Below are 17,536 nucleotides of genomic sequence, written 5' to 3' on the forward strand. Positions count from 1 at the left end.
CCCTGGCACATGGTAGAATCACCATCCCTGGAAGCATTCAAAAAGTGTGTAGGTGTGGTATTTAGGGACTTGGTTTAGTGGTGCATGTGGCAGTGCTGAGTTAATGGATGGACTCTATGATCTAAGAGGTTTCTTCCAACCTTAATGATTCTATGATTCCATGTCAGTTTTGAAAATGCCTTTCAACTTCATTTTCTTTTCACAGCATTTTGCTGCTTGCTTGTTATTTTCTATATCAGCTGGGTTATAACTGTCTGAGGTCAGGCTGAATTTCAGTTTTATTCTTAAGCTTTGGGCTTCAGAACAAGGAAATGAAATTGTGCTTGAAAAATAACATCACAAAGCTTTCTTGTGGGTTGTTTTCACTCAAATCACCTACATAGTCAGCAACAGCCAAGCTGACTTTAGCCATGATAAAGTTGAAGAGAAGCTGTTGGCTCATATATTAAAACATTTAGGAGGCTAAACCTGTTCCATTTTTTTGCAGATGTTTATTTGGACACTGTGTTTGCTGTAGTTGTGGTACTGATGATTCCTAGACAGCTCTAAGTTTCAACAGTGTCTACAATGCAATAAGGTAGTGGTGATTCTTGGGATTGGATTGGAATTGGATTCTTGGAAAAGTGATATGCTTAAAACTGTGTTTTAATAAATACATACAATGTAGCCTTTAATTTCATTGGAGGACAGTTCATCACAGGAGGAGCAGAAGTCAGTATATGCATTTAGTGCTTATGATGAAGGATTTGTAACTCTTCCTATAAAAAGTACTGAACCTGTAAATGAAAACAGTATTAACATTATTTGAGTTTGGGGCCACATTTTCTAGGTGCAGTACAGTTTAAATACATAAGTTAGGCATGGAGCTAGCAGATCATAGAATTGTTCACTGTATGGAAAAACTGGCTGCAATTGCATGTTTGTCATAAAATCAAAACATTTCTGTATTAAAAGCACCTTTCCAAATAATTGGTAGCCCAAACCAGGAACCTGCCAAAATCTGAAGCTTACATTGAGCAAAACACAACCTAAGTTCATTGCTTTGTGTTCATATTTTAGTTACAGAAGAGAATGAAATGACTGTTTCAGATTGACTGGATTTGTTTGGTTATTTGTAACATTACCTTACCTGTACTTCAAAGGGAATGTGCTGAAATCTGAAATTCAGATTTAAAAACTCTAAAATTTTTCAATTATTTTGAGCAGAACTGTGCTATTTTTAGTATTGGAAAACATATTTCTCCTCTTACTTGAAAATTGATGCAACGAATACTTTTGGTCTACATAAAGATTCATGAAGAACTTTATGGGCATAGAAGTTTTAAGCGCTTTTAGACAGGTGGATGAAAAATAGATCTTGTTTATCTCTTCAAGTTTTCCATACCTCAAAAACTTGAATCACTAAGTCTGAGCAAATGAAATGACTGAATGTTTTCACTTTTTACATTAAAAAGCTTGAATTACAGAAATTATTTTTAATTTTGAGTTGATTGGAAGGTATGTAGTTTATGCTTCACATAAAAATCTTGTTTTACAGTCTGATTTCCTTCCTCTTTATATAATTTATATATATATTGTAAACTGACCATTTTATTCACCAAAGTAAGTTTGTTCTTAATCCTGAAGAGTCTGTGGCTCATGTTTCACAGGTGAGCTTACTAATGCCTTTTTGTTTTAAAATTCTCTATTTGCCAAGTAAAATACTTTTATTCATTGACTGATAATGATTGCCAAAGCATATTTAAAACAAAATTCCAACCAAGGCAGTAATTTTCTCTTTGTGTGCTTGCACTGTGGTCAAAATTAATGATATGGGTTTTTAAAACAAAATGTTACACAGATATTCACTGACTAAGAGAAGAGTGTGTGTTGCTTGGAAGCAGATAAGGGAGATTATTTCTCTCTTTGTGCTAGGCCCCAATGTGTTACTGAACCCTATAAATATCTGTATGTTCCTTGAAGGTCTAAATGACTGTGACCCCAGGTATGAGAGAAATGTGGTGGTTTTAATGATTTGTAGGAAAATACTTCAGGTGCAAAATTACTGCATTATTATATTATTTAGAATGGTAAGAGTTGTTGGATATTGGCCTGATGCTTCAGAGTGGCAAATACCTGCTAAATGGTGAATAATGGAGTTCTTTATTATTGGCAACAAGCTAAAGGGTGTTTTATTTTGGCAGACATTCTGGAGTAACTTAATGTGATTGGATGTCTGAAATGAGATTTATAATCCACTATTGAAGTTAAAGGAGCACTGTGATACTTCACTCTAAGACGTGCTCTGCAGTTCTGTTTGGGTTTTTGGGTGGATTTTGTTTCGGTGCTAGGGGAGGTCATTTGCAAGAAAAGAGTTAACAGTTGCAAAGACATTTTTTGGCAGAAGTCTGTTTGCTATCAGTATAAGTTTCCTTTATAGGGAAAGGTTTTTATTTTAACTACTTCAGATGTTAATCCAGCTGGTCCAGCCCGTTTGTAACTTGAATTGCTCTGTAGAGATCAGTTTCTGATGCTGGAATGTTCAGCATCTGTGAGATCTCTCTAGTGCCTATAATTTTGATGGAAATTTTTTCAGCACATACTGCCTGTCCAAAGAAGAGGCTAATCTGACTTCCTAGACTTATATTACTGTTATACATTCTTTTTAAGGAAATGAAAATCTATGCTTTAAAACCCCAATCCCACTGTTTCTGTGGTTATTTGAAGTTTCCTGGACTGAGGAATGGCATGCTATTTGTATTGATTTCAGTGCTACCTGTGTAGCTGGTAGCTGGGATTCTGCTCCTGAAAGGCAGAGCGTGCCTACCTGTGTTAGCTTGTCTCAGGAAGAATGTGAAAGGTCGGTCTGCTTTGAAAATAGGTGTTCGGGATCTTTTCAGTAAGACCATTGCTGTAATGCAACAAAGAAAACATCAGTAAAATGTATATTTTTTCTTTCCGTCTTCCATACAGTGCCCTCAAGCACTGGCTAGTACCTTGACTTTTGAGTTGCTCCTCTGCTTTAAGACTAAAACAACAATTTTATCTAAGTGAGATCAGTCTGGCAAAATTAACATGTGAGGAGTTGTGAGACTACATGCAGGTGATTCGTGCGTATTTCAATGCTGAATGGTGTTCTGCCTGGCATTGGATCTCGGGGTAATTTGTGTTGTCATCGCATTCCTAACTCTGCTGAGATCATACCTATTCCCTTACCTGTTAGCCAGTTCCTAGCTATGCTGTTCTGGTGAAAAAGATAAGCAAGGCACAAATGTGGTTCCTTATCCAATTGGGAGGCAAGCAGCAGAGAAATACCTACATCATCCTGGAATTTATCTTGTCAGAACTCTCAACAAAATCTCAAGTATCCTCAACTCAGTTTATGACTGTCTTTCCTCTCTGTTGTGGGTTAATTATTCAATTAAATAAAGAGTTTTTAAGACTTATGATGGCTCAGCTATTATTAAAATACATCTTGTTTAAATAAATTCTTCCTTTTAGCTATATACTATTTAGAATACCTTGTCAAAAACTCCACCACTAAACCCACCAGATCTAGATTATTTTTGAACCGTTAAAACAATGGAACTAGTTTGAAAATTCATTTAAGACACAATAAAACTAGTTTAAGAAGGCACTATTTTGGTGCTTGAAAAAAACAAAAAAGCCTAGCTTCAAGTCATCATGTGACTAGATCCAGAGCTTTTAAAGTAAACAATAAATGTAATTGCAGTTTTTAAAATTTGCTTGTCAGCTTGTTCTGACAGGAGTTAAGGGATGTTTTAGCATTGGTTTCAAGGGGATAAAAGTATTTTTCTCTTAGTTTTTCGTGTGTAACTGAAGTCACCTAAAAATATTTCTTTTGTATGGGCCTTACCACAAAGTTATTAAAAATATTACTGCTCCGATAGAGATTAAAACTGTTACAAAACTTAAAACTGTATGGCTCTGCAGAAAGGTTAACTTAGTTATGCCAGATGCGTTCTGCACACCATCATATGTACACGTGTGTCTTATTCAGGGCTGTTTATAGAGGAATACTGAATACATCAATTCAGGTGCCCAGGTTTCTTTTTGGCATTGCAGCTGTGGGATGTTGGAGCGAGGGGATGTGCAACAGTTTGGGCACCACAGAGATGCACTGCCATGCTCTCTACATGCCTCTTAATTCCTCCCTGGGAGCAAGGAGAAGTGATGGAGTGCCCTGGGCCCCAGCCAAGGACCCACCAGCACTTGTGGTGTGGAGCACATTTCTCCTTGGTACAGCCCAGGGAAGCAGGAAGGTGAGATGTGGTTAATGGTGAATGAGTCGTGTACTGACTGGGTAGTCCATGGCTGAGATTTTGCTCTGAGTCTCCCACTCGCCCAGTCCCATCTGCTCATGTGGAAGTGGTCTGTTAGCAGGAGCTACTGCACGTGAAGGTCACACTTCAAAGTATATAAGAATCAAGCTTGTCTGCATAAAACTTGTCCATCATTACCATTAATGCTATCAAAGAAATCATCCTCAAGTCCTATAGCAGTTCAGGGGCTGTAGACAAAATATTACTAACCTTTTTTCATTTTTTGTTCTTATGATCTGAACAAGTAGATATTTAACCAGCAGAAAAATAAGTGGTATATTTTCTCAAACTGAATTTTCCCTGAACTGGCAAAGTTGTTTTTTTCATTTCATCCATTACACCTTAATCGGACATCAAAAATTAAGGTTTCTTGTGAGCAATTGCAAAGGTAAAATGGAAATGTGTTAAATACAAAAGTTTGTTAGGCATACATGTGAATTCTACCTATGCTTGTTTGTTTTGTTTTAAATAAAAGACTAGTAGTTGGTTTTATAGTGGTAAGCTCCAGAAGTGAGAAGTTTGTCTAAGTATTTGATTTACCTGTAGATCCTGATGCCTTTATACCATCTTCTGTTACTTCAATCTCTGCTTTATGGATAGCTTCTGAAATATAAAGACTATCTTGCTCTGCAAAACCCCCAAAATTAAGAAGTTATTTTCTGCATTTCATTACAAACATATTTAAAAAAATAATTAGAATGCTTTTACCTTTTTTTGTGCAGAATCTAAGGATCACATAACTTAAGTATTTCAGCCTTTGACTGTTCTCCCACTATATGGTTAGAGTGGATTGAATGCTGAATGGGAGTTACTAGTTTGAGAGGTCACCACTTTGTGGTGGAAGGCAAGGTTACATAGTGAAAATAGAAACTTTAACAGAGTGAAGGCAATGAAAGAACTGAAGAACACTTAGAAAGGAAAATATAGAAAAAAATGTTCCTCAGGAAGAAACAATGGAAGTGACATAAAATGAATCTTGGAAAAGAATTAATTTCAGAAAGACACTGAAGAGAGTGTTAGAAGTTTGCTTTTCTCCAGCTGCCTGTACAAGGTAGAAAGCAGGAAAGGTAGAGAAGTTTCTTTTTTTTCTTGTTTGAATTCAAGGATCAAGTCCAACATGTAGGTCAAATCAAAGAAATGCTAAAAGAGAATTTTATCTATTTCTGTCTTAATTTTGTCTAGTCAGAAAAACTGGGAGGGAATCAAGCAGGACAAAACTAAGGAGAGGAAGAATTTTAAAAAGTAGATAAATCTTACACGTTGTTCAGGGGGAAAAACAAGCTTTCAAATCTAAAAAAGCTATTTCAGGTTTGAAATGAAGTAACACATGTATTTGCTAAATGTGATCTGAGAGTAAATATTTTTAAGCTTATCCTTCTCCTTCATACAGAAGAGGAAATGAAAACTTACCTATGAAAATTTACCTATTTTTGCCCCCAACTATCTATTGGTTAAGTAAATGATATATTTTCCTTGTGAACTCTGCCTTACATAACTCTTAGACCACATAGAACCCTACTGCTACAACATGGTGGTGTAAGGCTAGAACTAAAAAGGGTCTCAACATATCCTTTGTTCCATAACCCTGCCAGGGCAGGATCACATACTTCTACAAGCCTTATCCTGTATGCCAAAAGCCAAAGGGAAGCTGGTAAATTATATTGTTTATGGAATTAATTTCCCCAAAGTATTTATCTTATTTAAATAGATATTAACTTTATAAAATACATCCTTGTGTAATTTATCAGTATATTAACATTTGTTTGCAATAAGCAAAGCAGCAGTGAGCAGTAACCAATTATTTTAATGTTCATCTCTGTGCAGGCTGAGATCTATATTGCAATGGAACATTGCTATGTTCACTTTTAAGAGCAGCATTAAAAACTCCATGAGTAATGTGCCTTCTGAGGTTCATCCCAGGAAAGCAACTTTTCTGTAAAAGCAGGTTTGTCTGAATTGGAGCAATTTCATTTATTCACTCACATGCACAAGAATGTGAGCTGCTTGCTGGGCAGCTACACTCCCAAGTCTTTACTGTGAGCAGAAATGACTTAAGTTGAAATATTTTGTTGCTGGAAGGAGTCAAAAAGAATAAATAATGTGGATTCTTTATTTTTCATTTAATATTAAATGGGGACAAATTTTCCAAGGAGCAGAGGAATTTAGCCATTACAACAGTATTTTAGCAGAGGGAAAGTATAACTTTGTATACTGATTACTGGATTAGCAAGACAATATAGCCTGGGCATAAACCAGTATTGTTTGCAGTGTCAGGAGTTGGACTATCCATTTGTTGGACCAGCATCCCTCTCACTGTTAAATAACTATTTGAAAACACAAACAGGAATGTAAGTTTTACTAAAGCATCCTAAATTTTTGAATAAATAGCCATTTTCCTAGGCCTACACTGTCTTGACAGTTTTAATTTTATAGACAAGAAAAAAGTAAGTTCAAGACCAAAACCAAACCTTTCCTTTTCAGGTTCCTCTTTCCTAGAAAACAGCTCAAAATACAATTGCAGTTAAGTGTGAATTGTGCTTTAGAGTTTCACAGATAAAGAAGTACAATCAATTCAGAAGAGCCAGGCAGGTCTAACAAATCATTCAAATGTAAGAATCTGCAACTATTGGGTCAAGGGTCATTTTGTATTCAGTCAAGCCTCTTACCTGAAATGCCTTTAAAATTAGCAGTGATGGGATCAAATGCATCTCTAATTCCCAAGGCAGAAAGAACTGTCTTTAGGTCAAAAAGGCTTTGAATACTGAACCTGAAATTAATATGATAGACTTTATTTAAATGCAGGATTTGTAGTGTTTTGTAGAATTAAACGTCATTAACAGATACAATTTATTTCAAGCCTTTGCATTTCATCCATGTCTTCCTGTATAAGCCCAGTGCATTGTCTGATGGTGTATTTGCAGAAAAGTAGCTCACTTTCACCTGAAGCCATTAACAGAAGGAATCCCTCTGTTGCAATCAGATTGCTACTAAATCTTCTTGACATGTGAATTCTGCATTTTCATGAAGTGTTCTATTTCTAATATTATTTTTGGCTATAGCAAATGGCCCTTGGAAATATTTCCCAAAAATTAGCTTGAAGAAAACAAATATAAATGTCCACACTGGTTTTCAGTGTTCTGTTAATGTGATGAATATCTTGTAGGGGACGTGTGTAATGAAGCCCTTCCATACTAATCCATACAATGGATACAGCCATATAAAGCCTTTTGTGCCTAATTCCTCCTGCTATGCAATTTTACTGGAGTAGATGATAGAAAATCCTCCAGCATAGGTGTTTGCTAAAGCAACAACCGACTAAAGCGGAAAAATGCATGAGTGAAACCTGCTTTGTGCATGGAAAGATGGTTATGGCTGCTGGAGGGAGGCCAAGCTCTTTGTCCCATGCTTTTTTAGTACTCCGACAAGTTTAAGAAAGACAAAATAGTGTGTCTTTAGGAGGTTATGTGTTTGTTCTTCCCTAAACAAAGAGAAAAATGAGTGTGGGAAAGGTCTAGCAACATTTCTCTGGTTTAGATCCTTAAAGGATTTATACCCCAAATTGTAAGTAAAAGCTGTAGGATCAACTGAAATACTTAGGGTTTTTTTAAACAGTACAGAGTGTAACCAGAAAGTCTTGTCATTCCTGGCTCACCTCTTTTGTGGTTTAAGAAAGGGTTAGAGCATCTCTGATCATGTGATGAATAATGAAACCAAAAGCATGTAATTTGATTTTGCTCACACACTGCTTGTGTCAGCACTGGTCACATGGAATTCTGACAGCTAAAGTAGTGAATCCATTGTGCTAACGTTGCTTACCTAGGCAGAAAAATGTCCATCTTTGTTCTCTTCAAGCTGTTGGCCCAGAGGGTTATGGTTTTGGTAGAAAGGTGAGACTCAATCTGAGACAAAGGTGTTCTTTTGTGGCTGGGAAGCACTAGGAACATGCTGAGTTTCTCTCCCAGGTAGGGTAACTCGACCACACTGAAAGCCTCCAGAGCTGCAGTCTGGAACTGGCCTGTGGGTGGGCAAAGAGAGATTTTATTTCATCATGCAAGTGGGAAGAAAACCCCGAACCCACAACCCATGCTGGGGTCAGCAGGCAGTTCAGAGCAGCTGTGGTGGGATGTAGGGAGTGGTTTCCAGCTCTTGGGCTCCTGCAGCCAGCTCAGGCTGCTGTGGACTCACCCTGAGTGTGCCAGAGACACAGATACCTTGGCAGAGCAGTGCCAGTGCCACTGATAGCCCCTGAAGAAACACCTCAACAGAGCATGGGTATTTTATTACTGTTCCATATAACAGCTGTCCTGCTTGCTCAGTTTGGGGATAAAAAACCCAGAACTACCAAGGCAATGACAGCAACTATGATGACTCTTCCCATAATGTATATTCTTTGAATGAACTTACAATTTTATTGTATTTTTCACTAAAATTTTACTACAACAGATAGGAATTATGAAAATAAAATGCAGTGTCTAGCTGATTAATTGAAACCTACTTTGGCTCATGTTTTCATCTTTACTACCTTTAAAATCTATTTTAATCTTATTTCAATAAAAAGATAGTTCTATTAAACAAGAGTTAGTATATGCTTATTTAAGCATTAACTATTTTTATTTAAGCACCAAATTTATAATTTTTTAAAATCTAGGCACAGAGATTTATAACAGTCAGATGAAGGTCATAAAAAGTAGTCTCAAAATTAAAAGAGAGAGAAAAAGCTGGAGAGCTTCCAAACTTGCAATTAATTTTACAGCGATTTGTAACAGCCATTTAAAAGTACCATTTTCATCCCATATTCCAAAAAAACAATTAATCCAGGCATTTCTAATGGATTCTGTTATACAATAGAACAGATTGGGCTGTCACAATTTTGCTTCCTTATGTTTTCATATAAGAATCCAGTAAGTAGCATTTCAGGAACACTCAGCAATAGTTAGTGGGCCAGGAGTTAAGTACAACTTAAGTACAAGGCACAAGTGAAAGTCCTACTGCCTTTACTGCAGGCCATCCAAAATATTGAATCTACACCTCCTTCACCCAGCTGTAGCTGTTGTATCTTCTAGAGGAGATGCTCACACTGTTTGAGGCAGTGGTTGTAAATAACTGTGTATGGGTATGTGTAGCTCATGTTCATATTACCTAAATATTTGTCAACAAATACATAGCTATAGGATGTCTTAAATATTTTGTGTACAGTGTTTGTTAGGTTTGCAGATATGGACTAGAAAGGATTCATTAAGTGTTGATTGTTCTGCTAGATTAAATTTTAGGCTCTTAGCCCTCCTGCCTTGCAATCTGGAGAGAGAATTGCTCTGTTAAAACCAACTCCCAGCATGTGGATAATTTGCTGGGAAAAGATGTTCTGGTTTTTAATGGGCAGGCACAGAAGTTTATATTTGCAGTGCACTGGACATGAGTGATATAATTTGTTGGCATGCTGGTATTTTGAAGTCAGCGCGTTCTGCACAAAGGTTATACAGTCCTTATTTATTAATTAGAAAGAAAATCAAAGACTTGAGATTATTGAGTCAGAACACTTAGTGTTTGTTGCTTGAAGTAATCCCATAAGGATTACACATATGCTAAATTAGAATTCAAACGTTGTTAACAAATTGCTTGGAAAAATGAATATGTAAAATGGTTGTGGTGTTTAAGAAGTTGTGTGATGTTGACATTTTCTTAGAGCAGTCTTACTTGTCCCCAGGCTGGTTTGTTCTGTTTGGCAATGTTAAAAGGATAAACAATGTTGTAAATGCTACAATTGATAACAGGCCACAGCTTATCTTTCTCACTCTGTGTTTCAGATCCTGGTGGGACACAGCTGCTATCGTTTAATAATGAATGACAGTCATCTCAGTCCTCTCTTTAGTTGTACTGAGCCAGTCTTTTGCATTAATTTTAAACTGATTTGTTAGAAATGTTTCTGGATTTTTTAGTGACAATGATTGAATCGGCCCAATCAAATCTGACAACCAGCAAATTTTAAATGATCCCTTCCATTTCAGCTTTGCTCAAAAGTCTCTCCAGCTGCAAAGAGCTCACACATTTCAGCCTGGATGAAAGGTAATATAAATATTTTGTCTTTCCTTTTCTGTGCAAAAATGTAGTGCTCTAGCTACCTACTTAAGGATGATAGGATGTAGTATCTTATGTTTTGGCAAGTGGTCAAAAGTGCACGACAAATTATTTCACATCAACTTTGCAAGGACTCTGGAGCAAATATATGGTCAGAGAATGCAGTTCAGCTGTGGAACTCCTGGTAATTGGCTTTACCTGAGATCTCTGCTTGTACAAGCAACAGCAGCATCCTGCCTTCTGTCATTTAATAATCTGAGGCCTTAATGACCACCCCAGAATATGAGAAGAACTTGGATGTGGAATTGCAAATGAGTCAGCAAAGATTTTTTATAGCCTGATGATTGTTTTTTCCCATGACTAGGGAGCAGGAGTACATTTGTAAGAAAAAGAAGGCAATCTCAGAAACTTTAGGTCTGTCTTTGAGAAGTTTTAAGACACTCTGGAGAAAAGAATAATCAGGTCACAGAGAGAAATAGAAAGTGAAATAAATTGCAATATTATGTAGACTGGCAAACAAAGTTATAAGCTTTTTTGACTTGTTAACTAATTTGATAAAAAAGCATAGATTCAGCCATCTAATTTTAGGTAAAACATGAAATATTGTTTCACCGTGCCACTATTTACAGGTAGAAATGGTGGCACTTAGAACCAGAAAGGCAAGGCAGCAAGCAGCAACTTGAAGGGGAAACTGCAATGAGCAAAGGTACAAGAGGTTGAAAAGGGTCACTAGTAGCTTTCCAAAGTATTGTCAATGCTCAGGACTTCTATCAAAGATAAACAGTGAGATTGCCATGGAGACTGGAGTGATGGAAACAAAATGGTGGGTCAAAAACACGCAAAGAATTTATATATCTCTGGAGATTTTTCTCCTCTTGATTTACCTAGGAAAAAATGCCAAAAGGAAAAAGGCCCTGGTGGGGCCAACCTTGGGTAACCACCCTGAGCCAGTTCTGCAATGCACTACACGAGGTATTTTTATCAAGACATAGAAACTGTAAAAGCATTTTATCAAGCATGTGTATCCCCTCATTGAGAGTTTTGTGTATATTTCTGGTCATTTTCAAGAAAGATTAATTTAAATTGGAAAAGTTCAAAAATAGAACTAGTAGAGAATTTGAGCATTTCGTTTTTGAATAGTTTAGAAGAGCCTGGCATCTTCCTCTTAGCTATTAGGAAATTGAGAGAAAACTTGGTGACTTGCAATTACATTTGGGAGTAAATGTCAAAGCTGAGGAGAAGCTATTTAACTTAAAGGATAAATCAGTCAGGATGTTAAGAGATATAAATCTGTCTTCAAAAAAAATTAGATTTGGAATTTGGACAGTTTTTATCCAAGTGCAGTTCTGAAATTTAGAGTAGGAGGGAAAAGAGCTTTTTATATTTTGAAAGAGATTGTGTAGCTAACTGGCATAATTCCTGGTGGCAGAAAATTAAGCCTGCAGCATGAGTCCTTCTGTCAGCAACCCACATACATCAAATCTTTGAAAGTAGCCTACACTGTATTCATATATTATACAAATAAAAGTTTGACCTATATTTATACTGTTTTAAGCTCATGCTGAGATCATCCACTGATTTGGTATACATGACATAATAATTTATTTTATATTTCTAGAATTTGTTCCTCAAGATCTGCAGTTTTTCCCTAAAGACTTGGAGACAGGCTGTGACCACATCTGCAGGTCTGCAGTGCTGGTGCTCCTGTTTATGCTCTGCTCCCTCTGGTGCTCACACATTCAAGGGGCGGTGATTTGGCTGAGGGGCCAGGAAATTTCTTACCCAGCAAATCAAATTGGTGGGGGCTTGATATAATTTTAGTCTTAATTGCCCCTCTGTCATGGGGTCAGAAGTGATTCCTACTGTAGCCCCTTCCTAGCCAGCTTTATTTGACCAGCTCCATGCTATTGTAAAGGACTTTGTATACTGCAGTGTGTCAGTCAGTCATGTCATTCATCAGTCAGTCATCCCTCAGTCTCTCTTCTTTCTTTCTTTCTTTCTTTCTTTCTTTCTTTCTTTCTTTCTTTCTTTCTTTCTTTCTTTCTTTCTTTCTTTCTTTCTTTCTTTCTTTCTTTCTTTCTTTCTTTCTTTCTTTCTTTCTTTCTTTCTTTCTTTCTTTCTTTCTTTCTTTCTTTCTTTCTTTCTTTCTTTCTTTCTTTCTTTCTTTCTCTTTCTTTCTTTCTTTCTTTCTTTCTTTCTTTCTTTCTTTCTTTCTTTCTTTCTTTCTTTCTTTCTTTCTTTCTTTCTTTCTTTCTTTCTTTCTTTCTTTCTTTCTTTCTTTCTTTCTTTCTTTCTTTCTTTCTTTCTTTCTTTCTTTCTTTCTTTCTTTTCTTTCTTTCTTTCTTTCTCTCTTTCTTTCTCTCTTTCTCTCTTTCTTTCTCTCTTTCTTTCTCTCTTTCTTTCTCTCTCTTTCTCCTGGGACAATGTATTGGTGCCTTTTGACTGTTTCCTACATCTGACAAGTTTTTTATGGAGTAGTGGGAGGCGTTGGTCTATGAGGGATGGGACAGTAGACATTTTAGGAACCATTTTGAACCCAGGATCTGTTTTATTATTGCCTGGAATTATGAGGAGTCAATTTGGTCACCTGGGTGGTCTTTTAATTTGATAGGACCTCTTCTGAGACTCTCCAAGCTGGGAAAACAATACATCTTAGTGTGGTATCTGTGGAAATGAAATAAATCTGTTCCATATTGCACAGTAGATCAAATCTGGATCAAGGACAGTTACCATAGTTAACTTCAGCTGTGTGGTGCATGGTAGGCACTTTCAGGGTCAAGCCCTCTGGCGTTGTAAAAGGCAACATCTGGGAATCCATGAAGGAAAACTTCTTTTGCCACATGCTTCTGAAGTACAGGGTGCTCACCAGGGTGACCTGGCTGAGCGATGACCCAGCGCTCCCCGGTGCCATCCCACGCATATCCCCATCTGCATGGAAAAGAGACAAGGGAGGGGAACACATGCCGTCCTACGTGCCCAGGTCTGAGTGACTAAATAAAGCAAGCTGAGACCACTCTCCACCCCTAAGGCCTAGAGGCACAACTCACAAGGCACTGCCCACCCTCTACCTTCCCCTCCCCAGTTACACATGCACCTCCCTGGAGCTGCCTGTTGGTCCATGCTCTCTCCAGAGTTGAGATTGAGCTGGCCAGTGCTTTTATTCCCCACTGAGATTTTTTAAACTCAGAATCTGACTGCTGAGCTTACACCCCTGTGTGTCCCCTGTAGCACCATGAAAGCATTCAGTGCCATGAATACGGTCCAAGGGGAATTAGGCTGTTCCTAAATAAAACTGAGAACACTGCAAATGATTGCCTTTTTAAAAATTAAGGGAACAAGGCAAAGTGGTTAGCAGCTTGACACTGCTCATAGATTCAGACCTATTCCAGCTCTTTCTTCACATTACAGATGAGTGTTAACACAAGAATTAGGTTTCTTGCCTTTCAGCCTTGGTTTGGGCAACATGGAGTGTGGCAAAAATCTTTATGCTTGGTTAAAATCTACTTCTCCCATTACTCTTATTTTATATTTCATTGGTGTGCAACCATTTCTGTGGGTCCCTATGGTACCTGCAAGGTCAGTGGTGATCCACTCCTGTGTGTGGGTGGTGTTGGGGTCGGTGAGGTTGGTTTGGAGCAGGCTGCTGTTGGCCCAGCGTGCAGCACGCTCGGCAAAGTTGGGTGAGAGCTGCACGCCTGCATCCACAAGGAGGGAACATCCCAGCTGGACCACTGTGCCTTGGCTGGAGTCAGTCTCTGCTTCATCCACCATGTGCATGAAATCCTGCACGCTTTGATCTGCCAGGCAAGAGAGAAACTGTAATTGTGCTGAGGCTAAGGACAGCAGGGATTGCCCCAGAGCTCTGCAGCTCTCAGCTCCAGTGCTGACACCAGTGTCCTCTGACTCTTAAACCCCTATAACAACTGGAGCACTCCTGTCAAGCACTGCTGCCACGGGCAGCGATGCACTGGGCATTGGAAAGCTCCCTTCACGTGTCTGTAGAAATCACCCCAGTGTGGAAGTGCCAAGTGGCTGATCTCATGCCAGGCTCACAGTTTGTATGCAGACACAGTTCATAAGGTAGTTATTCTTTCTTGGTCACTCTCTGAGCTCCCACCAGTGAGAATTAGTGCCTCTGGCCATGACTGGCTGAGCTGCCAATGCCACAACTCTGCTATCTCCTTCTCCTGACCTTATCCACCTATCCCAGGAAAAGCATTTCCCTGATGGCCCTTCTGCCACCCTTGGCCCTTAGATGTTGTTTGATTTCTTGAAGGATGGTGTCCCAAACTGCCCCAGTATTGCTGATGAGCCCTGGCTAAACTGAGCTGATAAGTTGCTTCATGTGTTATAAGTGACTCCTTTATTTATACAGCCCACAACAGTGGACTTTTTTCTTTTTAAAAGAAAACATAGTCTGAGTTGTAAAGTTCTTGTGTGTCTTGCATTAGTATAGGAGCACTTGGTGAGCTCTCTGAAAGATGTGAGAAGTCAAAGATGGTAAATTAGAGGCAGAGATGAATGTGAGGAGTGGTATCCCAAGCTTGTGACTTCACCACGGTGCTTAGCTAACCAAAGTCGCGAATTCTAGCTTGGACAACAGCTCAAAATTGCTTTAATTAAACAGCAAGGAGAAATAATTTTAAAGCATGTCTTTTTGTCTGTGCTATCTAGAGATACATTGAGATATCTAGAGATCCCATTATACATTGTTTTTGTTAGTACTAGAATAAAGGTGAACAAATTTTCCAAACATTGAGAGAAGTTTACAAGTGCATCTAGGAGCAGATTCTCTGTGAGCAGTGAATGAACCATTGATGTTTTCATTGTTTTCAGCCTGCTAAGGTTTTAACCATATCCTTCATAATTAGTTAGGGCAGACCAACATAAACATTAATGCAAACATCTACTGGAAGAATGGAATTTTCTCATATATGCATGCATTCACAATTTGTGTTTATTCATCTTATAGAAAATTTCATCTAAGAATTTAATTTATTTATTTGATTTAGACCATTTGAGGAAGTGGTTTCCTTCCCTGTTACTGGAAATACACTGTATACCAATAACAATAGATCCCATCCTACTTTATGTTCACATTCATGCATTAATATTGCTGAAAGCCAAAGCTCATGTGGTTTATGCCACAGACAGCTCAAATGGAGATAAAATGTCTGCTTGCCATGATGTGCCACATGACAAGAAGAGATCATAAAAGAGCTAGCAGGTCATTAACAGCCCCTGCACTTCTCTGTTAAATTTTCTGTGAAGATCTGTGCTTGAATTTCACTTTGAAATGTTATTCTGTAAGGTCCTTTCATAATAACTGATCCCGTAATGACCAGAAGTGTCAAGCAAGGTATAATCCTTGTATGCATTAATGTTGTTTAGGAATTGAATTTACAAAAATAGGAGTCAGTAGGCAAGACTTTGTTATATCAGCTGCTCATAATTTAGATGCACTCTCCCTGTGTCAGTACATGCAGCTGTATCTGTATGGATCAGCCAGAGTTAGCTGTCACTGCTGTGCTGGGGTGGAATATCAATGCTGCTCAGAATGGTGCTGGTGACTGAGGCAGGTTACTGAGGCACAGGACAATGAAATTGCTGTGGGTTTTAGTTTTCATGCCCTGAAGGTAAATTTTATGCTGAGAAATAGCAGTGTTATCTCTATACATAAGTATTGTATGTAAGCTGCAAATTTTGAAGATGAGGCAGTCATCTGCTTTTCATAAACATTCTGCCCATAATGTAAAATAGTTTTTGACATGTGATTTGAGATGGTAGGATAATCCAGAGCTAAAATGAAAACAGCATCCTTAAATTCAGCTGACTTAATGCTGGATTTAAAGACATCTGTCTTTCCCATATCCCTTCCAAATTCCCAGTGAGTTTTATATTTTAGCCTGCTTTCAGGGAAAGATGCAATTTCACCATCCATCTGTCAATGTATATCTCAGTCTGCCAGTCTCCTTCTGATAACTTTTCATCTTTTTGGCCAATTGTAATAGTATTAGAAAAGTCTTAAATATAATTCAGCTTCTATAGGTTTCATGAAATTTTTTTAGTGGGATAGGAGAGAAAACCACTGTTCTCTGCCTGGCAGTTCTTTGCAGAGCACACAAAGGAGACCAGGACAGAGTGGACACAATGGACCTCTGGCAAACCTGGCGTAATTCTGCTGCTCAGGGAAGTAGCTTTTCTAGATGTAGCTGTATTTTGTGTCATAAGAGAGTAAGTACTGATTCAGAAAAAAAGAGGAATAATAACCTGTTTGTCAACTACTCCCTTGAGTTTCCTTTGTCCATCTGATACCTGGCTGTCAAAGACAGAGAAAACTACATCTTGCAGTGAGAGAGAAAGCAGAAGTTTAATATGATGTGTGCAATTCCTGTCACCTTTGTAAAGCTGTAACTTTATTACAAAAAGTAAGACAATAAGGATTTTTTTAAAGTACATTACCATGAATGCTGTATCCTAGGACATCTTGCAGCTCTGTAAAGGTATTTCCTTGAGCTCCAAACTGCAGCAGCTCCAAAGAAGCAGCCACACTTGCTGGAGAGACAACCAGATTGGTCCTGTTCTCTGCTTCAGACACCTGCCGGTAAAGACTGATGGCAAATTCAGTCTTCAGCTCTCTCAGCTCATCATAGGAGATGCAGTTCCCCTTGGCTGTGCAGCAAGCAGACAGGATGAATGCAGAGAATAAAATGGGCAACATGAAGATGAGCTGGGAGCAGTCTCCACCAGCTAATACCTGCAATTAATGACATGGATATATTTAGAAAAGCAATAGGCTGAGGTGGCAGAGGAACTTTCCATCAGTGTTGAGATGTCACTTGCAATACTAATGATAATTGTTAAAATACTTGTCCAGGTCTACTCAGTAGCTACTGACATTAAAAAAATAAAAAAGAAAAAGAAAAGAAAATACATATGTATGGACGTGCTGATGACTCTGTTGACTAACAAGAACTGAATTTTCCAGAATGCTGTAGCATGTAATATGGTATTCCATTACAGAGCCTGGAGACACACAGTCTCTTGGTTAAAAATTAGCTACCTGCACGCATGATGGGACAACTCAGTGCAATCTCCATGCTGCTGAGCTCCTTTCTGTCCCCAGCAGAAGGGGGGTC

At 38.2% G+C, this 17,536-nt stretch overlaps 1 protein-coding gene across 1 annotated transcript; it reads right to left on the reverse strand.

The window, feature by feature from the left end:
* Positions 1–732: 732 nt before the first annotated feature.
* Positions 733–17,118, reverse strand: SERPINE3 (serpin family E member 3). Its single transcript, XM_059466769.1, has 8 exons — positions 16,860–17,118; positions 13,967–14,194; positions 13,128–13,325; positions 8,139–8,337; positions 6,989–7,089; positions 4,863–4,949; positions 2,807–2,890; positions 733–776 (listed from the first exon to the last, which is right to left on the reverse strand). Exons 1-8 carry the CDS (start codon positions 17,116–17,118, stop codon positions 733–735), a joined length of 1,200 nt encoding a protein of 399 aa, XP_059322752.1.
* Positions 17,119–17,536: the final 418 nt, after the last annotated feature.

Source organism: Ammospiza nelsoni, chromosome 2, assembly GCF_027579445.1.
Source record: "Ammospiza nelsoni isolate bAmmNel1 chromosome 2, bAmmNel1.pri, whole genome shotgun sequence".
Classification (NCBI taxonomy): Eukaryota; Metazoa; Chordata; class Aves; order Passeriformes; family Passerellidae; genus Ammospiza; species Ammospiza nelsoni.